The sequence below is a fragment of the Pavona decussata genome, unplaced genomic scaffold (genome assembly GCF_977016875.1).
Source record: "Pavona decussata unplaced genomic scaffold, jaPavDecu1.1 SCAFFOLD_199, whole genome shotgun sequence".
NCBI lineage: Eukaryota > Metazoa > Cnidaria > Anthozoa > Scleractinia > Agariciidae > Pavona > Pavona decussata.
In genome coordinates, this window is record NW_028145607.1 from 952,364 (window position 1) to 970,404 (window position 18,041).

Sequence of the window (18,041 nt, forward strand, 5' to 3'; positions counted from 1 at the left end):
TTCGAGTTTTTGTCATCTTCTGGCTTTTCACAAAAAACATTTATGGTTTGTTTAGAAGTTTAGATATACTTTTTATATGGCAACTGAATGAAGTGGTTGTGTTGAAACGTTTTGGAGGAGTGTGTCTCAGGATCGAGCCACGCGTACGCACACTAAATGAAACCATGGGCAATAGGAAACATGGGTTTCGACTAAATAAATATTGCATTTATCTCAAATATAGTTGAATTACTCACAATAAAGTAGTCTTTAGTCTTTTCTGGTCGTTTCTCACTATTTATTTCTTGTAGAATAGCCCTGATTAGCAAGTAACAACGCGCCGTTTGACTCAAAACAAATTCAGCATTCGTTACGGTCTTGGTAACCGTGCGTCCTATTAAAATCCCAGGCGCGGCCACTAAACCCGCGAGTGTTAACTCAATCACCCCCTGGGTACGAACCAAACTCGATCAATCATGCGAACCCCCGGGGGGTACTCCCCTTTATAAGGTATATAGGTATGTGCCGCCCCAAAGGGTATGGTTTTTGAGCCGTTTTGGTCTGAAATAGGGTATAGATTTTGACAATTACGGTCTGAAATCGGGTCGGGTTTTTGGGGCGGGGAACATTTACGAAAGCTTACAAACATATGTTTCTTCTCAGTACGTAACTGGAACGACTAACTGATAGCGAGAAAAAGAAATAGATAAACTATGTCATTCCAGCTTACTTTTACTCCTTGCGTCAACTTCCGTTCGGCACTGATGCATAAATTTCAGGTCTGAAAACGGGTGTGGAAAATGGCATGTTTAGGTCTGAAATAGGGTCGGGATTTGAAGATCCGGGTGGCACACCCCCACCAAGAATTCCGGGGAGTACCTCCCCCCCCCCCCCCCCCGGGTGCGAACCTCGTAAGAAGAAACTATGCCCGTCTCTAAGGAGGGGGAATTGGGACAAAAATGTAATTGAATCGAGTTTCATGCCATTGGACCATTAACGCCATGCCACCGAATCATACATCATTCTATCCGACAATATGCTTCATGTCATTGGATCGGACTTCATGTCATTGGATCAGAAACGTCATTCCATCGGGCCAGCGTCTCATTGAAAAAAGTTTGTTTCCCAGACTGCTTTTCCAGATACGTAACAGCAAATATGGCGGCTCACCTGCAGGGTCAACATCGAACAGCACAAGAACTTATAGAAAGCAACATGAAAACGGTACTTCTTGAAGTTATGAATCAACTGGCTTGCAATGCAGATCTTGATTATGGCTTGTAGAAGGTGGAGTGGTTATGCTCGCTGGTTGTGAGGCTTGGGGGAACGTTTGAAGCAGCTCTCCTTCCAAAGTTACGTCAATCCCATAATCTCATTTCACTTATGATTAGGATAATAATAGAAATGACAGGCCTGCACGGCTTACTGCGTTATGTGGTGTACATTTTTATGAACGCTGCCTTTATATTTTTTGCCCTAACAAGCATGTCCTTATGATCCAATAAAATGAAGTCCGATCCAATAACATGAAGTGTATAATCCGATAGAATGACGTATGATCCAATAAAATGAAGTCCGATCCAATGACATGAAGCATATTGTCGGATAGAATGATGTATGATTCGGTGGCATGGCGTTAATGGTCCAATGGCATGAAATTCGATTCAATTACATTTTTGTCCCAATTCCTCCTCCATACCATTTCCATGTAAGGAAGCAAAGGGTGCCCGCTCCTGGGGGTCTAAAAAGCCGCTAGAAGTCTGGTAACGAAGAGATGTCGGAAAATAAACTGGAACAGAATTGCTACGAGTTCGAAATATTTCGTTTATAGTTGGAAGCTGTTTCACCGGAATATTTCGCTGTTTGTTTTGAATACCTTGCCATGGAACCACGAACTAACTTCATACCAGGTTTGGAAAAAATACCATCGTTTAAAATACGTTTACTCCAGTTGAGCGCTTGAAAGTGTTCGATTTTGTTTTCTTGTGTACATTATAGCGATTGTTGCCATAAATATCTATATCTCTTTAATCTTATTAGAAGTGCAAGTCATTTAACTGCCGTATCAGAACTGCAACGAATTTCATACTATGTTGAAGCCATCCGAAGAAGCTGGAGTTGGCGCTCGCTTAAGCTGGGAAGACCGGACTGCAATACGTCAAGTACGTAATGTTTGTAAAAATCCTTAATAAAAATTAAATTAATGCAATGCAAATGCAAATTAATTAAGATGAATGTCAACGAAGGCACAGCTCGTAAAAAGGTAACGCTAATTCTATCATCAGAGATGATTGCTGTGTTCGTTATATACAGAATCAGGATTTTGATTTTTGTCAGTTTCCAGGGCGGAGGAATATATATTTGCATTTGCAGCGTTCGCGGTACTTGTTTCCGACCCCTTCGCCAATTTTTTTCGCTTTACAGGACTTCTCTTCTTCGGGGACTTCCTCTTTACCGGAGAACGTTGCTTCCAAAAAAAATATGGACGGCACTCTCTGTCCGTTTTAACATTTTTTTTTACGGCCTGTCAGTGATGTGAGATAATCACTCGATTTAAAGCGTCTTGAGCAAACCCTCGTATGATCGGTCACTCTAAACTCTTTCAGTTGCCAACATCTCTTCGGATGACAACTAAACATTTCCTGAACAGTTCTCTGTCTTCAGGGAACTTATGAAAAGATATTTTAACACCATCCTCTTCGTAAACTTTTTTCTTACACCCGGGAACACAGCAGTTTCGAGGCAGTTTTCGGACTATACTACCACATGTAAACATGCAAACATTGAATCGTGGCCCTCGATGCCTCGCTCTCGTGCTACTTGACCCAGATCGTCTGAGGCAGCCGCCATTTTGGAATAAGGTGTATGCGGGGAGAGTAATCTTTTTGTCACATATTGCATGCTACTAGCAAGGGGTGGAAGGAGTTTGCAGTGCTCTTACCGCGTGCAGACGAATTTGAAAAACGATGTCTTTTGTCTTTTCGGTTCAGTGATTGGCCAGTAGCTCTAATCTCCTAGCAACGGTTAAATCGTTTCCTACCCAGTCACTTTTTGGTGTTAACGCTTGCGCGCTTAGCGGCCGCGCCTAGGATTTTAATAAACACAGCACGGTTACCAAGACTTAACGAATGCATGCTGGCGATAAAGAATGTTAGGGCTACTCTACAAGAAATAAATGGGGAGAAACGACCAGAAAAGACTAAAGACTACTTCATTGTGAGTAATTCAACTTTATGTGAGATAAATGTAATATTTATTTAGTCGAAACCCATGTTTCCTATTGCCCATGATGAAACTGCAGGACGTACCTTTTGAAGAAATCTTATTTTGACACCTCAACCCCTAAAAGTTGGAACAACTCCTCTGATTCTTCGCATTAAAAACACACGACCAAAATAATGAAAAATGCGATATTTGAAATGATTTCATCATTTTGCTGCGGTTTGTGTTTTAAACACGTATTATTTTTATCTCATGTATCAGGAAATATCAAAGAAGACACGGCAGATTAAAAGAGCTTGTGAAATCTTACATATAGTATTGTAAAAATTAGGATTTTTTTTTTCAGTAACGAAAATAAAAGCGCCGGATCTTATGCCGTAAATGATCTAATCAGCAATAAATCGTAGAACAACTAATATATTTCCCTTACCATGAAATAAGCCTTCAGTTATAAACATGCCCTGCAAAGCCAATTCAATGTAGTATTGCAATAGTTTTCCTACACTAAAGGGTCGAGAAGGAAGGCCGGCCGGAGAGAGGCTTTTCTTTTCACCCTACTCCCCACCGGAGGGTTTTTTTTTCATAGGCTAGGAGTTAATTAAATGAACATTTCGTTCAACCACAAGTTTGTGTCAAACGAGCTTCCGTAGGGACTAAAAAGGAAGTTAGGATTTCTACATTTCTTGATTTAATTCCGTGTCTCGACAGCGTGATATTGGGAATTAAAACCTTTCTCTCAGTTGACTTAAAGTCTTATTTACGCCCTCTCTGGGGCAAAAAGAAAGCCAACTTTAAAGAATAAAGCCTCACGAGTGTAAAGGAAAACAGAGGCAGAAAATTAGTAAATCTCTCAAACATTGCCCATAGGCAATCTCATGTGAAAACATTTTGTCATGCTCTCTTGGTCGCATAAACAATTCCCAGAAATTCAGGATATTTTTGAAACCATTCATAATACAATGTAACGTCAAAACATTGCAATGACCACTCTGTGATTGGTCCATACCGGTATTAAAAGTCAGAAAAGAAATAAAATCCCGTCAACAACCAAAACTTCCTTGATCTCTTAACTGCGTTATTTTTAATTCCAAACCTTCGCTTCGCGTCCTTCATTATGGATAGCAAGACTTTGCTCGATAATCTTCAGGATGAAGAATCCTGTCCTGTGTGTATGTGCCCCTTTCCCGAGCCAAAACAGCTGCCTTGCTTGCACAGCTTCTGTCTTAAATCCCGGCTTAAATGCCTAAACGCGATTCATCGAACGAGTCCAAGACAAAATGTCATATCATGTCCAGAATGTCGCAAGGAAATTAGGATCCCGGAAAATGGAAATCCCACCGAGTTTCCCACCAACTTCAGAATAAACAGCCTCCTGGATATCTTGGCCTTTAAAGAGTGCAACACAAGTGGCGCGAAATGTGGAAACTGCGACAAGAGAAGCGCCAACTCTTTCTACTGTTTCCAGTGCTATGCGTTCTGGTGTGAAGAGTGCATCTCGCCACACAACTTCATCCAAACAAATAAAGCACATCGAGTGTTGGCGATAAAAGACTTTCAAGATCAGGACATTGAAGACGTGCTAAAGCGACCAGCGTTTTTCCAGACTAAACGCCACGAAAACAAAGCGCTTAAGTTATTTTGCAAGGACTGTAAAGTTGCCATTTGCAACGCTTGTGTTGTAACACTTCACGATGGTCACGCCAAAGTGCTTCTGGAAGATGGAGCAAATCAACACAGGCTACGAATGGAGTCTCTGATAGAATCGCTTGACAAGAAAGCAGAGGAAAAGAGAAATGAAATCAGCGAGCTCGACCAAGGCAGCATTGATGTTCAGGCGCAAGTAACTGACGTAAAAAGCAAAGTGCAGGTGACTGCAGATCAGATGATGGCAGTCATTGAAGCGAGGAAGCAGGACACTTTTAGCGAAGTTGATAATCAAGCGAAAGAATCGCTCGAGTGTTTCGCGTTGAGAAAAGGCGAAGCCAACAAAGCCATCGAAGCCATCGAGGAAACCAAACAACTTTTGAGACGACGTTCCAGCGCTGAAATCCTGGGATATAATGAAACATTTGACACGATTCTTCAGGAGCAAGAAGCCCAAGGTAAAAGTGACCTTGAACGCATACCTCGGTTTAATTTTACTGAACATAAAGAACTACTTAGCATGTTAACCACTAAGGGGGTTGGGATAAAGAGAAAAGCAAATAAATATAGAGAAAAAGAGATAAAGATAAAAGCCATTACTGGGTTTGAAGGGAAACATGTTCATGGCAGTTCTTTTGAGGTTCAGATCCAAATCAGACGGTTCTGGCCTGTGCTTTCTTTTGGAGAACGCGGGCAGTCTGTTGGAAAGTTTAATGTACCATGTGGGGTGGCTGTGAATAATCGAAATGAAATAGCAGTAACTGAGTTGGGTAATGACAGGGTATCGGTATTCAGTAGTGACGGAACCCACTTAAGATCGTTTGGTGGAGGGGGACCTGCGCCGGGTGAATTTGAATACCCTTCAGGCATAGCTTTTGATAACAATGGCAACATTATAGTTGCGGACTATCTTAACAATAGGGTCCAGGTGTTCAGTGGGAATGGTGAGTTTCTTAGCAAGTTTGGTGAAAAAGGAAACTCTGATCACCAGCTTCAGATACCTGTAGGTTTATCTGTCACCAGTAACGGTGATATTATTGTGGCCGATAAAGGTAACAAATTTATTAAGATATTTTCCCCTCGTGGGCAGTTCAAACGTAAATTTGGCGGACAAGGCTCTTTATCCCGTCCCTTTCACTGTATCCAGACGGAGCAATTTTTTATTGTCTCAGACAGTGGTGAACACTGTATCAAAGTGTTTGATCTGGAGGGAAATTTTGTGTTTAAATTCGGTAAGAAGGGGAACAAGGAGGATGAGTTCAATTGGCCCGGTTACTTGTCGGTTAACAGAGATGGACATCTGATGGTTTGTGATTCATGGAATCACAGGGTTCAGGTGTTCGAGCTGAGCGGAAAGTTTGTAACGAAGTTTGGAGCAAAAGGAAGGGAGATAGGAGAGTTCTATTTCCCAGAGTCTACAGCCAATCTTAGTGATGGAAGGATAGTTGTGTGTGACTGCCGCAACAACCGAATCCAGATATTTGAGCTCATTTGACATGTCACCTGTGATTTCGATAAAATTCTCATTGTTGATTCAGAAATTTCTGAATTTTTGTAAGACGGCGATTTTGAGAAATAATTATATCTGTACCTTTTTTTAGAGGCCAGTAGCAGGTTACATCTCAAATGATGTCTTTTATTTGATTGTTTTTGTTGGGCAACAGAGATTTTGTAAATGAAAATACTATGGAGCAGTTCAAAACTAAGATGGTTTTGACATTTGTTGCATTCTACTATATATATATCTACATTATATATTATTATTGTATTACGAAACAGTTATGTTCTTAGTTTGTAAGGGCTCAAAAGGCCAAGAAAATTTCTTAAATTTATTTTCTCTTATATAATTTACTGTAAGCAGCTGAATTTTGTTAAATAGAAAATTATTATATTGTAGGTTGAAGCTATTGATATTAAATGAATCTGTTCAACAAAAATGTTTTCAAGTGATATCACTCTTTTGTACGGTTTCAGCATACCAGTTGTTATAATATTAACATTATAAGGAACAGCCGGAATGTTTTGTGACATAAGTAAATTTTTATTTACTTGCAAGTAGTATTGTAATATACCATGAAGTGAGGTGTAAATAAATGGTAACTTTTGCTTTTCAATGTGTGTGACGTGTAATTATGTTTGATGATGGTCAGTTTGGAGTGGGAATGAAACTTTTATTCTGCATTTGGACTTCAATCGTTTGAGATAAAAGAAGAAGGAATAACGAAAATAAGAAAAAAACCAAAACACAATTATCAGCCAGTAATCACTACTTGATTGCTAGATTTACATTATGAAGTGTCCCTAATCGTATTTTTAGTCTAAAAAAAATTAACAAGCACGAAATAGACAAAATGAAGATTTATTGCTTTTTTTTGTTAAGTTATCATGGAAAATTGAAAAAAAAAAAAAAAAAGTAAGCAAATATTAAAGCGCAGCATAGTCTTGGACAGTCTAAGGAAAATACTGTAATTCTTGCATGTCTACAGCAAATCAAATAAAACATAGCCTGGTTAAAAATCCCAACTGGCAGGAGGCAGACCAGCTGGCTATTTACAAACAAAGCCGAGGAGTTGAACCCGGGGCTACAGAGAAACAACGCCAGGGACTTCCTTATATCAAGTCTGATGCCCTAACCACTCGACCACGCTGCTTATTAAGCCATTATGGCTTTCTTGTTAAATGCGATTGATATTTCGACTCCTTGGCCAACCAAACACAATGCGAACAATGTTCTATACCTTTCACCTCACACTTCATTCCCGTATGGCGTCCACGAATCCTGGTAGCGTAGTTTGGTTCGAGTTCTGCGTTACGGTAACAACTGTTCACTTCCGCATTTACGAGTGGGCTTGCAGGAGTCTTTGATTAACAACAGGAGGTAAAAGATGTTCACATTCTCGGCTTCAAGATGATTTTTCCCAGTTCCAGTGATCACATCCCATTCCAATTGTGTCAATTCCTATTTTTCCAGTGCAAAACGACAGGTCCCGTTTCCTATTTTACCTGTTCAGGACCCTTTTTTCGTGGCCTTACATAAACGCAGCCGAACCCAATTCAATATCCAGGTAAACAGCAAAAGTTTTCCATTCTCATGGAACTTGGAACAAAAACCCACTAACAGCGGCTCAGCATCGGAACAACGACTTAGGCCCGATATTCAACGGTTTCATTCCACCGAGCCACCATTCCTTGAAAGCATAGATTTTACGTTTGGGCTTCCGGATTGGGCTTCCGGATTATGTTCGTTATATCGAAGAATTCGTTATAACGAGGTTTGTTATATCGAGGTTCTATTCCATACATTTTACTGTAACTTTGGCTGGGACATAGAATATCGTTCGTTATATCGAGGACTTCGTTAAATAGAGGTTCGTTAAATCGAGGTTCCACTGTATCTTGCTTTTACACGTTGACTTACTTTTTATGCCTTGCCTACACTACCATGTTTTCTAATTCAATTCCCTCCGTTTTGTCATCTCGAAAATAGAAAGGCAGGACAAAGTGTCCTCTTGTCGATTTCCCTACCGTTGTAGAATTTGTAAAAAAAATTACTAAAAAAATTTAAAAAAAGTTACTTCGTATCAGATTCAGAGGCCATGCCCACACTGATATGCTGTCAAATCTCTCTGTTTTTCTCATCTCGAAAACATCATGTTTTTAAAAAAATGTTGGATTTACACTAGGTTTTTCGGCACGTTGTCTACCGCCTATAAGAGAGTAGAAGCTGAAAAGGATTACAAAAGGATTCACTTCCAGGCCTATATCCAACTTTTTTGGTTTCATCTGTTTTACTGCCGTAAGGATCAATCGTGCCGTCGGTCAAGTATTTTACTGATTCTGTATCCAGGTTTGCAAAATATCCGGCGTCGTTAAACATCTTGACGCTGTGATTTTGCTGAAATTCAGAGTTTCGAGTTTTGTCATCTTTTGGCTTGTCATTAGAAACATTTATGGTTTGTTTAGATACACTTTTTATATGGCAACTGAACGAAGTGGTTGCGTCAAAACGTTTTGGAACAGTGTGTCTCAGGATCGAGCCAAGCCCACAAAATGAAACTGCAGGACGTACCTTTTGTAGGAATCTTATTTCGACCCCTCTACCCCTAAAAGTCGGAACTTAAAGGAAACCTTTAAACAGGCTACAACTCCCTTAAAACACGCGCAAAATTCTCAAAAATGCGATATTTGGAATGAGTCCCCTTTTTGCTGCGGTTTGTGCTTCGAACACACATACTTTTTAATTCATGTCTCAGAATATATCAAAAACGAGACGGCACATTAAAAGAGCTTGTGAGGTCTTACATATAGTATTGTAAAAATCAGTAACTGTTTTCTTGCTTAACGACAATAAAAGCACCGGAACCTAAGCCGTTAATGTTCTAATCAGCAATAGATAAGAGAACAAATACAGAACAAATTTCAGGTACATACATGCCCTGGAAAGCCAATTCAATGTAGTATTGTAATGTTTTTCCCATAGGGGTCGAGAAGAAAAGCCGGCCGGAGAGAGGCTCTTCTTTTTACCCTACTCCCCACCGAAATGTTTTGTCCACAGGCTACAATCATATCGTGCAAACCACAAACGGGTTTCTGTCAAACGAGCTTTCGTAGATACTAAAAAGATTGTTTGGATTTCAAGAAGCTCGATTTCATTCCGTGTTTCGACAGCGTGATATTGGAAATTAAAACCTTTTCTCGGTTGACTTAAAATCCTATTCACGCCCCTGCTAGGGCAAAAAGAAAGCCAACTTTAAAGGATAAAACCTCACGAGCGTCAAGGACAACAGACGCAAAAAATTAAATCTCTCAAACATTGCCCTAAGGCAGTCTGATGGAGAACATCTTGACAGCTTCTTAAAAGGTCATGCTCTCTTGGTCGCATAAACAATTCCTAGCTAGACATTCAGGATGTTTTTGAAACCATTCTTTTACGATGTAACATCAAAACAATGCAGTGATCGCTCTATGATTGGTCAATACCGGTATTATAAGTCTGATAAGAAATTAAACAACATCCCGTCACAAGACAAAACTTCATCGATCTCTCAACTGCATCGTTTTGAATTCCAAACCTTCGCTTCGCGTCATTTATTATGGATATTAAGACTTTGCTCGATAATCTTCACGATGAAGTATCCTGTTCTGTGTGCATGTGCCCCTTTACCGAGCCAAAACAGCTGCCTTGCTTGCACAGCTTCTGTCTTAAATGTCTGAACGGGATTCATCGAACCAGTCCAAGACAAGATATCATATCATGTCCAGAATGTCGCAAGGAAATTAGGATCCCAGGAAGTGGAAATCCCAGCGAGTTTCCCACCAACTTCAGAATAAACAGCCTCCTGGATGTGTTGGCCATTAAAGAGTGCAACACAACTGGCGTGAAATGTGGAAACTGCGACAAGAGAAGCGCCAACTCTTTCTACTGTTTCCAGTGCTACGCGTTCTGGTGTGAGGAATGCATCTCGCCACACAACTTTATCCGAGCAAATATTGAACATCAAGTGTTGGCGATAAAAGACTTTCAAGATCAGGACATTGAAGACGTGTTAAAGCGACCAGCGTTTTGCCAGATTAAACGCCACGTAAACAAAGTGCTGGAGTTCTTTTGCAAGAACTGCAAAGTTGCTATTTGCAACGCTTGTGCTTTAACAGAGCACGAAGGTCACGCCAAAGTGCTTCTGGAAGATGGAGTAAATGAACGCAGGCTGCGAATGGAGTCTCTGATTAAATCGCTTGACGAGAAAGCAGAGGAAAAGAGAAATGAAATCAGCGAACTCGACCAAAGCAGCATTGATGTTCAGGTGCAAGTAGCTGACGTAAAAAGCAAAGTGCAGGCGACTGCAGATCAGATGATGGCAATCATTGAAGCGAGGAAGCAGGACATTTTTGGCGCAGTTGATAACCAAGCGAAAGAATCGCTCGAGGGTTTCGCGCTGAAAAAAGGAGAAGCTGAAAATCAACTTCATGTTATTGAATCAGCCATCGAGGAAACCAGACAACTTTTGAGACGAAGTTCCAGTGCTGAAATCCTGGGATTTAATGAAACATTTGACACGATCCTTCAGGAACAAGGAGCCCAAGGTAAAAGTGACATTGCACGCATCCTTCGATTTAATTTTACTGAAAATAAAGAACTACTTAGCATGTTAAACACTAAGGGGGTCGGTTCTGTAAAAACTGTTTTTAACAAAATTAAGACGCAGCAATCAAGTTCCGAAGGAAAAGAGAACAGTAAAGCAATTAGTGGGTTTGAAGGAAAACATGTCCGTGGCAGTTCTTTTAAGGTTCAGATCCAAACCAGGCGGTTCAAACCTGTGCTATCTTTTGGAGAATGCGCCGAGTCTGTTGGAAAGCTCGATTCCCCATGGGGAGTGGCAGTGAATAATCGAAATGAAATAGCAGTAACTGAGTTAACAAACCACAGGGTATCGGTATTCAGTAGTGACGGTATCCACGTAAGATCGTTTGGTAGAGAGGGACGTAATCCGGGTGAATTTAACCTCCCTTCAGGGATAGCTTTTGATAACAATGGCGACATTATAGTGGCGGACTGTGGTAACAACAGGGTCCAGGTGTTCAGTGGGAATGGTGAGTTTCTTACTCAGTTTGGTGACAAAGGAAACATTGATCACCAGCTTTACAATCCTGAAGGTTTATCTGTCATCAGTAATGGTGATATTATTGTTGCTGATAAAGGTAACCAATTAATTAAGATATTTTCCCCTCGTGGGCAGTTCAAACGTACATTTGGCGGGCAAGGCTCTTTGTCCTTTCCCTGTCACTGTATACAGACGGAACAATATTTTATAGTCTCAGACGAGGGTGAACACTGTATCAAAGTGTTTGATCTGGAGGGAAATTTTGTGTTTAAATTCGGTAAGAAGGGGAACAAGGACGGTGAGTTCAATCGTCCTGGTTACTTGTCGGTTAACAGAGACGGACATCTGATGGTTTGTGATTCAGGGAATCACAGGGTTCAGGTGTTCGAGCTGAACGGAAAGTTCGTAACTAAGTTTGGAACAAAAGGAAGCGAGATAGGAGTGTTTGATAATCCTGTGTCTACAGCAAATCTTAGTGATGGAAGGATAGTTGTGTCTGACTTCTGCAACAACCGAATCCAGATATTTGAGCTCATTTGATATCTCACTCATGATATCAATATCGATAAAATACTCACTGTTGATTCAGAAATTTCTGAATTTTTGTAAGAAGACAATTTTGAGAAATAATTATATTTGTAGCGTTTTCTAGAGGCCAGTAGCAGGTTACATCTCAAAGGATGTCTTTTATTTGACTGTTTTTTCTTGGGCAGCAGATTTTGTAAATGAATTAGCTGCGGAGTTTTCAAATCTATAATATGTTATGACATTTATTGCATTCTACTATACCTACATTATATATTATTACTGTATTACGAAACAGTTATGTTTGTGCTTGTAACATAGATTTTGTTAATGGAATGTTTTTTAAGGGCTCAAAAGGCCGAGAATATTCCTTAAATTTATTTTCTCTTATATTACTGTAAGCAGCTGAATCTTGTTAAACAGGCCACCTTAAAAGAAAATTAGAACATTGTAGGGTGAAACTAGTAATTGTAAAAAAATCTGTTCTACAAAAATGTTTTCAACTCACCCACTCTTTTGAATGTTTTTAGCATATCAGTGTAATGAAATTAACATTACAAGGGACAGAATATTTTGTGACATTTACTTGCAAGTAGATTTGTAATATACCATGTGGTGAGGTGTAAATAAATGGTAACTTTTGTTTTGAATGTGTGTGAGGTGTAATTATGTTTGATGATGGTCAGTTCGGAGAGGGAATGAAACTTTTTTTTTTTTTTTGCATTTGGACTTCCATCTTTTGACATAAAAAAGAAACAACGAAAATGAGAAGTAAAACAAAAAATTATCAGCCAATAATCACTATTTGATTGCTAAATTTACATTATGAAGTGTTCCCAATCGTGTTCTCAGTCTAGCAGAATTAACCATGCAAGAAATAGACAAATCGAATATTTATTACTTTTTATATTAAATTACCCATGTAGTTCATGGAAAATTGAAAAACAAGTAAGCAAATATTAAAGCACAGTAAGGTCTTGCACAGCCTCAGGAAAGTACTGAAAGTTTTGCATTTTCTAAAAATTTCTGGGAGGCTATTAAAGAGTCTAGCATTATTGTCCTGGAATGTCAAATGCTGTAATCGAAATTTACCCTTCAGCCCAGAAAAAAGCCAAGATATTCAGACAATTCTTTTTTCATATATTAAAGCTCACCATTTTCCGAGCTAAACAATACTCACTCGTTCAATAATAATAATAATAATAATACCAAGATTGATAGCCAGCCATGAATAGACCAGCTATGACTTTTATATATTTTTATATATTTTATATTTTTAGACTATGGCTTTTATATATTTTTATACATTTTATATTTTTACATATATTTTATTGATTTATTCACATGCTATTTTAAGTTTCGCTTGGCTCACAGGTTAATAATAATAATAATAAATAATAATAATAATAATAATAATAATAATAACAATAATAATAATAATAATAATAATAATAATAATAATAATAATAATAATAATAATAATGTACTTAATTGTCCTCCCCCCCCAAATGAGGCATTTCAGGAATAATGAAACAAAACAGGAACAAAGAAATATTTTAAATAGAAAATGACATGGTTAAGAGTCCCAGCTGGCAGGAGGCAGACCAGCTGGCTATTTACAAACAAAGCCGCGGAGTTGAACCCGGGGCTACCGAGAAACAACTCCAGGGACTTCCTTATTCCAAGTCTGATGCCCTTACCACTCGACCACGCTGCCTCCAATGAATTGCAATTTTAATTTCCTCGCGAAGCGAGGTTAATAAATTTGTCGGGCCGAGCCAGCCCGAGCGGAGCTAAGCCGCGCGAATTTGAGCGAAAAATATATTTATATAGTTAATGATGCATTTCCCCTTGAAATTCAAACAACAGGAACAACAAAAAAGTGCTTGTCGAAAGTTGACATGTCTGTTAAATCAAACAGCATAAGTTTCAATTTCCATGATATGTTACAACAACATTCAAATTTAACAACGAATTCCATGAAGTATCCGACAATCGCAATATATTATGCAGTACACTTTCAAGCTTCTTTAATTAAGTCTCATTTGACTGAGCCCACCCGGCTCTGGGGTGGACAAATGCCCGGTGGTTCCTGGAACGTACAGTGAGGAGAAATGCCCCATCAATACCCAGACGGGGGGGGGGGGGGGGGGGGAAAGAGGCCCTGCTGGTATGGACTGATGCATAAACCATTGGTTATTGTTTCCATCGGATATCCATATTCATTTGTGAAAAAAATCACCAAAACCAAGAAGCAAACAGCCAGAAAAAAACTCGCTTCTACGATACAGTCCACGGCGGCTCTACACTGTAAAAGCTGACCAGTTACCATAACCAAAAAAAAAAGGTTAAAGTTTGAATCTGAGGTAACAGTATTTTTATTGGTCACTATAAACTTATAATTACTGGTTAAATTAACCATTCGCTTTTCAGTTAAAAGAACCGTTTTTGAAAGGTTGTTTTCACCAAAAAATATGGTTGTTTCAGACATAATCATACCCGCCTTTTAACCCATTTTAAATAGGTTGTTATTACCCGATGTTTTTAGGTTCATATGGCCTTTTATATTAGGTTATGTAACCTTTAAATTTTGGTTAAAACAACCATTTTTTATGGTTGTAGAACCATTTAAAATGGTTACAGTAACCTCAGTTTTTTGGTTCTGTCAATGAATCTGAGGTAACCAATTAAAAATGGTCGAAGACTGGTCAATTTAACCATTCTTTATCAGTTGCAAAAATAGGTTATTTTAACGGATAGAAATAGATTATAGTGACTACGAAATAAAGGTTCAAGTAAACGTTTTTAATGGTTATTTCAACAATTCTTTACACCCAAGATAATGCAATAGAACACGGAATACAGTTCTTACAATAACCTTTAGTGACTATTTCAACATTTACAAAATAACTATTTCCATCATAGCTCTAATAACAAAATAAACAACTCTACTTCAAAACGAAAGAAAAGGAGATTGACGTGTAAAATACAAAATTTTGAAGACTCCATGGAAACCTTCAAATTTGCAAACTGTTACTACCTCAATCTTTTGTGTTCATTGAAAAGCATGTGTTCCAGGTTTTTGTGAGTCAAGGTTTGTGTAAATCACTAAGAGCATGTTCCACTAAAACATCTTGAAAGTGGAAGTGTGGCAATCCAAGCAACACTGTGTGCTTCAGTAACAAAGGGACATTCTAGTTACTGCCAGCATTACACTTTGAAAAATCCATATTAAAACAATAGCTAGGTAGCTTGAATTTACACACCACTGTCCTTCCGAGGCCAAGAAGAGTTCTTTTAACTATTCAAGTGTCCATTTAAGGAGTAGAATTTGTGGTTTTAGATGGATTCTTTTCCCAGTCTGGATTTAAAAACCCCTGAAAAAAACAAAAACAAAAAACAGTTAATACAATTATTTTCTACACTATCTCAAGCTAAAATTAAGAAAGTTACAAAGCAGATGAGTTGAAAACTAGTCGTTGCTTAGTCTCCTAGACTTAGTCTTCTAGACAGTGATCTCCGATCGGGTATCTGTAAACTCCGCGAGCACCAGATGCATGCGAATGTCGGATGGCTGGTGATAAAATAGGGATGGAACAAAACAAAACAATACTAAAACAATAAAATAAAGGGAAGAAAAAGGAATTGGCAAAAGTCGTGGAAGGAGAGAGGGTAGAGGAGTAGTATGTTAAATTCAGTGATGCGTCATGTTAAAGTACGTCGTTTGGGAAGAAAATTGTTTTAACCAAGGACCAGGGAGACTAAGTGAAGGGCTCATGTTCTTAGCAGGATTTGTCATGAAACTCGGAAATTCGGTTTCGCAACCGGACACAATTGATTTACTCTTGTCTTGTGCCAATGGAACATCTTATTACTAGTACGTTTCTGACAAGAAAAACACGTTTGGGTGCTGCGTTTCAGTGCTTAACTTCTCTGTACAGTCCAGAATTTGTAATTTTATTTGTACATAAATTGGCTTTTTTAATAGACCCTAAACTAAATGTGATGACAATTGTCTCGAGCTGGATCGTCACGCAACGTGCGAAGAGTTGTATGACGAGCCAAGCAAGCAGACAGAGGAGCGAGACCAAAAAAACCGCGCGCATCCGGTCCTCGTTTTACAAATACCCCATTTGACCGGCTGAATCATGAACATGAAATCTCTGTAACCCTTGCAAATGACACGGGAATTTGGATAGCTTGGTGTAATAAAAGTCTGAATACACCATTAGAGAGAGTTAAGTTTGTTTCAATAATCTCAAAGGGAAATATGAAGAACACAGAGATATGCTATTTTTGACATATGACAGCCGGAATCGTTATACATGAAATATGCTGATTTGAAAAGCAAAAGAACCATCTATGTAATGATCAATTCCCCGATCCCTCACCACGGTCGCAAGACCATGGCCGTTTGACAACAATTCTTACTTTCGCTTGCAACATAGTGATAAGAAAAAAAAAAAAACCTCACCATTCCGTCCACGCAAGTCTTGGCAGTTTCCGAAGCTTAACTTTAGCAGTCAAAGACTGTATTAATGTCCGGGCAGATCCATTTCGATGAAACTCTCGCCATCAAGATCAGCATCTTTCATAAGCTAGAAATAAAAGTGGAATTCCCAAATCATTTTGCAAATTTAGAAAAATAATTCAGTAAGATACTCCTTATGGTCCTATTACGAGAAAATGAAGAAGGCATAGTGAAAATACAGGGTTACCTTCCAACGTTTGTTTGATTTCTCCAAGTCCCTTGCTTTCAAGGAATTCCACGACCTCTCAGTTCACTGTTGATTTGCGAGAAATTGCCATATCTTCCACTGCTGATATTGCCAGATTCGATTTTTAATTGTCCTAACGTGGTGTACTTTCTTCAATGAACAATACGTCTTCACTGTAGAACGAAGGATTTGGTTCCAAATTCAAAAGGCCAACGGTAAAAATACTGCCTTTGCCCGCGGCCGCCAAAATTCTATTACCTCTTATTGAGTGAGGTGTCAGGTTATTACACAATTTCGTAACATCTCATTGGTTGTATTACTTTTAACGTGTAAGTGTTTTTTGTGGTTGGTAACCACAGAAAACGTGACCCGGTCAGGATAAAAGATTGGTTAGATTAGCGGAAATAACTCTGTGTCCTGGCACCGCAAACTAATAGAAACAAAATGCCGCTGTAATGCCAGAAGTTCCTGAAATAATTTCCTGATTTTGGCACACGTACACATGCCTCAAATATACCTTGAATTCACGGGACCCGGCGGCTGGATAAAACAAAAGACGGGAACCATGAAAAACCTAAAATGCCAGCTTTACCCCGCTTTTTACACTCTTGCCGTGATGTTAAGTCATTTGATTGAAGTTTACAGTAATGATCTGCACATTTCTGGCAAATGTGACTTGCGTGGGTGCCAACGTACAGTTTAAGTTTATTGAAAGCCATGTTCCTACCAGTCACGTCTTCCCGGGATCACGCAGAGTTCAATTTACATTCACCGAAACAATAGTGTATGGAGTGAATGGAGAACAATTACGGCAAGAAGAGGAATAAATTCCAATGGAAATTGCGGGAACTGAACCAGATATTGATGAAAATCTTTGTTCATGCTCAGAACCAAGTGATTTATATGTGAAAGTGGTAACAGTTGTAGTTTTTGTGGCTTCTTTGTCCTACTTGGTATTCATCCTCACAAAGGCATGTTACTACCTCAAAACAACACTCCGGTCTGACAGTGAAAGTAAAGAAACGTTTCTTGTATGTTTGTCTTTGTTTTAGCCTGATTAGATGCATTCAACGATTTTTTTTAGAAAGCATCCATTTGGTTAAAACAACTAACACAATTGGTTACATCGTTATAGACAGTATTTACTTGGTTTATTTTGACCAACAAAAAAGGTTGTTTTGACAATTTCCTTGTTCAACCAATTTTTTTATGGTTGAAGTAACTTTTACTAATTGGTTAATCTAACCATTACTGAATAGGTTATCGAATTTAACCGATTAATTGATGGTTAAAATAACCTAATTGCATCGGTTATAACCTTTTAAAAAGGTTACCTTAACTGGTCTGCTTTTAC

General features: G+C 38.8%; 1 protein-coding gene and 1 long non-coding RNA gene across 2 annotated transcripts; one reads left to right on the forward strand and one right to left on the reverse strand.

Annotated features, from left to right (window-relative positions):
* The first annotated feature begins 9,194 nt into the window (after positions 1-9,194).
* LOC146461366 (E3 ubiquitin-protein ligase TRIM71-like) lies at positions 9,195-12,623 on the forward strand. The gene has a single exon (XM_085086986.1). The coding sequence runs from the start codon at positions 9,939-9,941 to the stop codon at positions 11,982-11,984; it is 2,046 nt and encodes a 681-aa protein (XP_084943112.1). The 5' UTR covers positions 9,195-9,938; the 3' UTR covers positions 11,985-12,623.
* Positions 12,624-14,895: 2,272 nt separating this feature from the next.
* Positions 14,896-17,278, reverse strand: LOC146461367 (uncharacterized). The gene is made up of 3 exons (XR_014857419.1): positions 16,688-17,278; positions 16,444-16,567; positions 14,896-15,346 (listed from the first exon to the last, which is right to left on the reverse strand). It is a non-coding gene; the product is annotated as an uncharacterized LOC146461367 (long non-coding RNA).
* Positions 17,279-18,041: the final 763 nt, after the last annotated feature.

Coding starts and splice junctions, on each gene's coding strand:
- LOC146461366 (XM_085086986.1), top strand. CDS start 9,939: ATGGATATTAAGACTTTGCTCGATAATCTTCACGATGAAGTATCCTGT.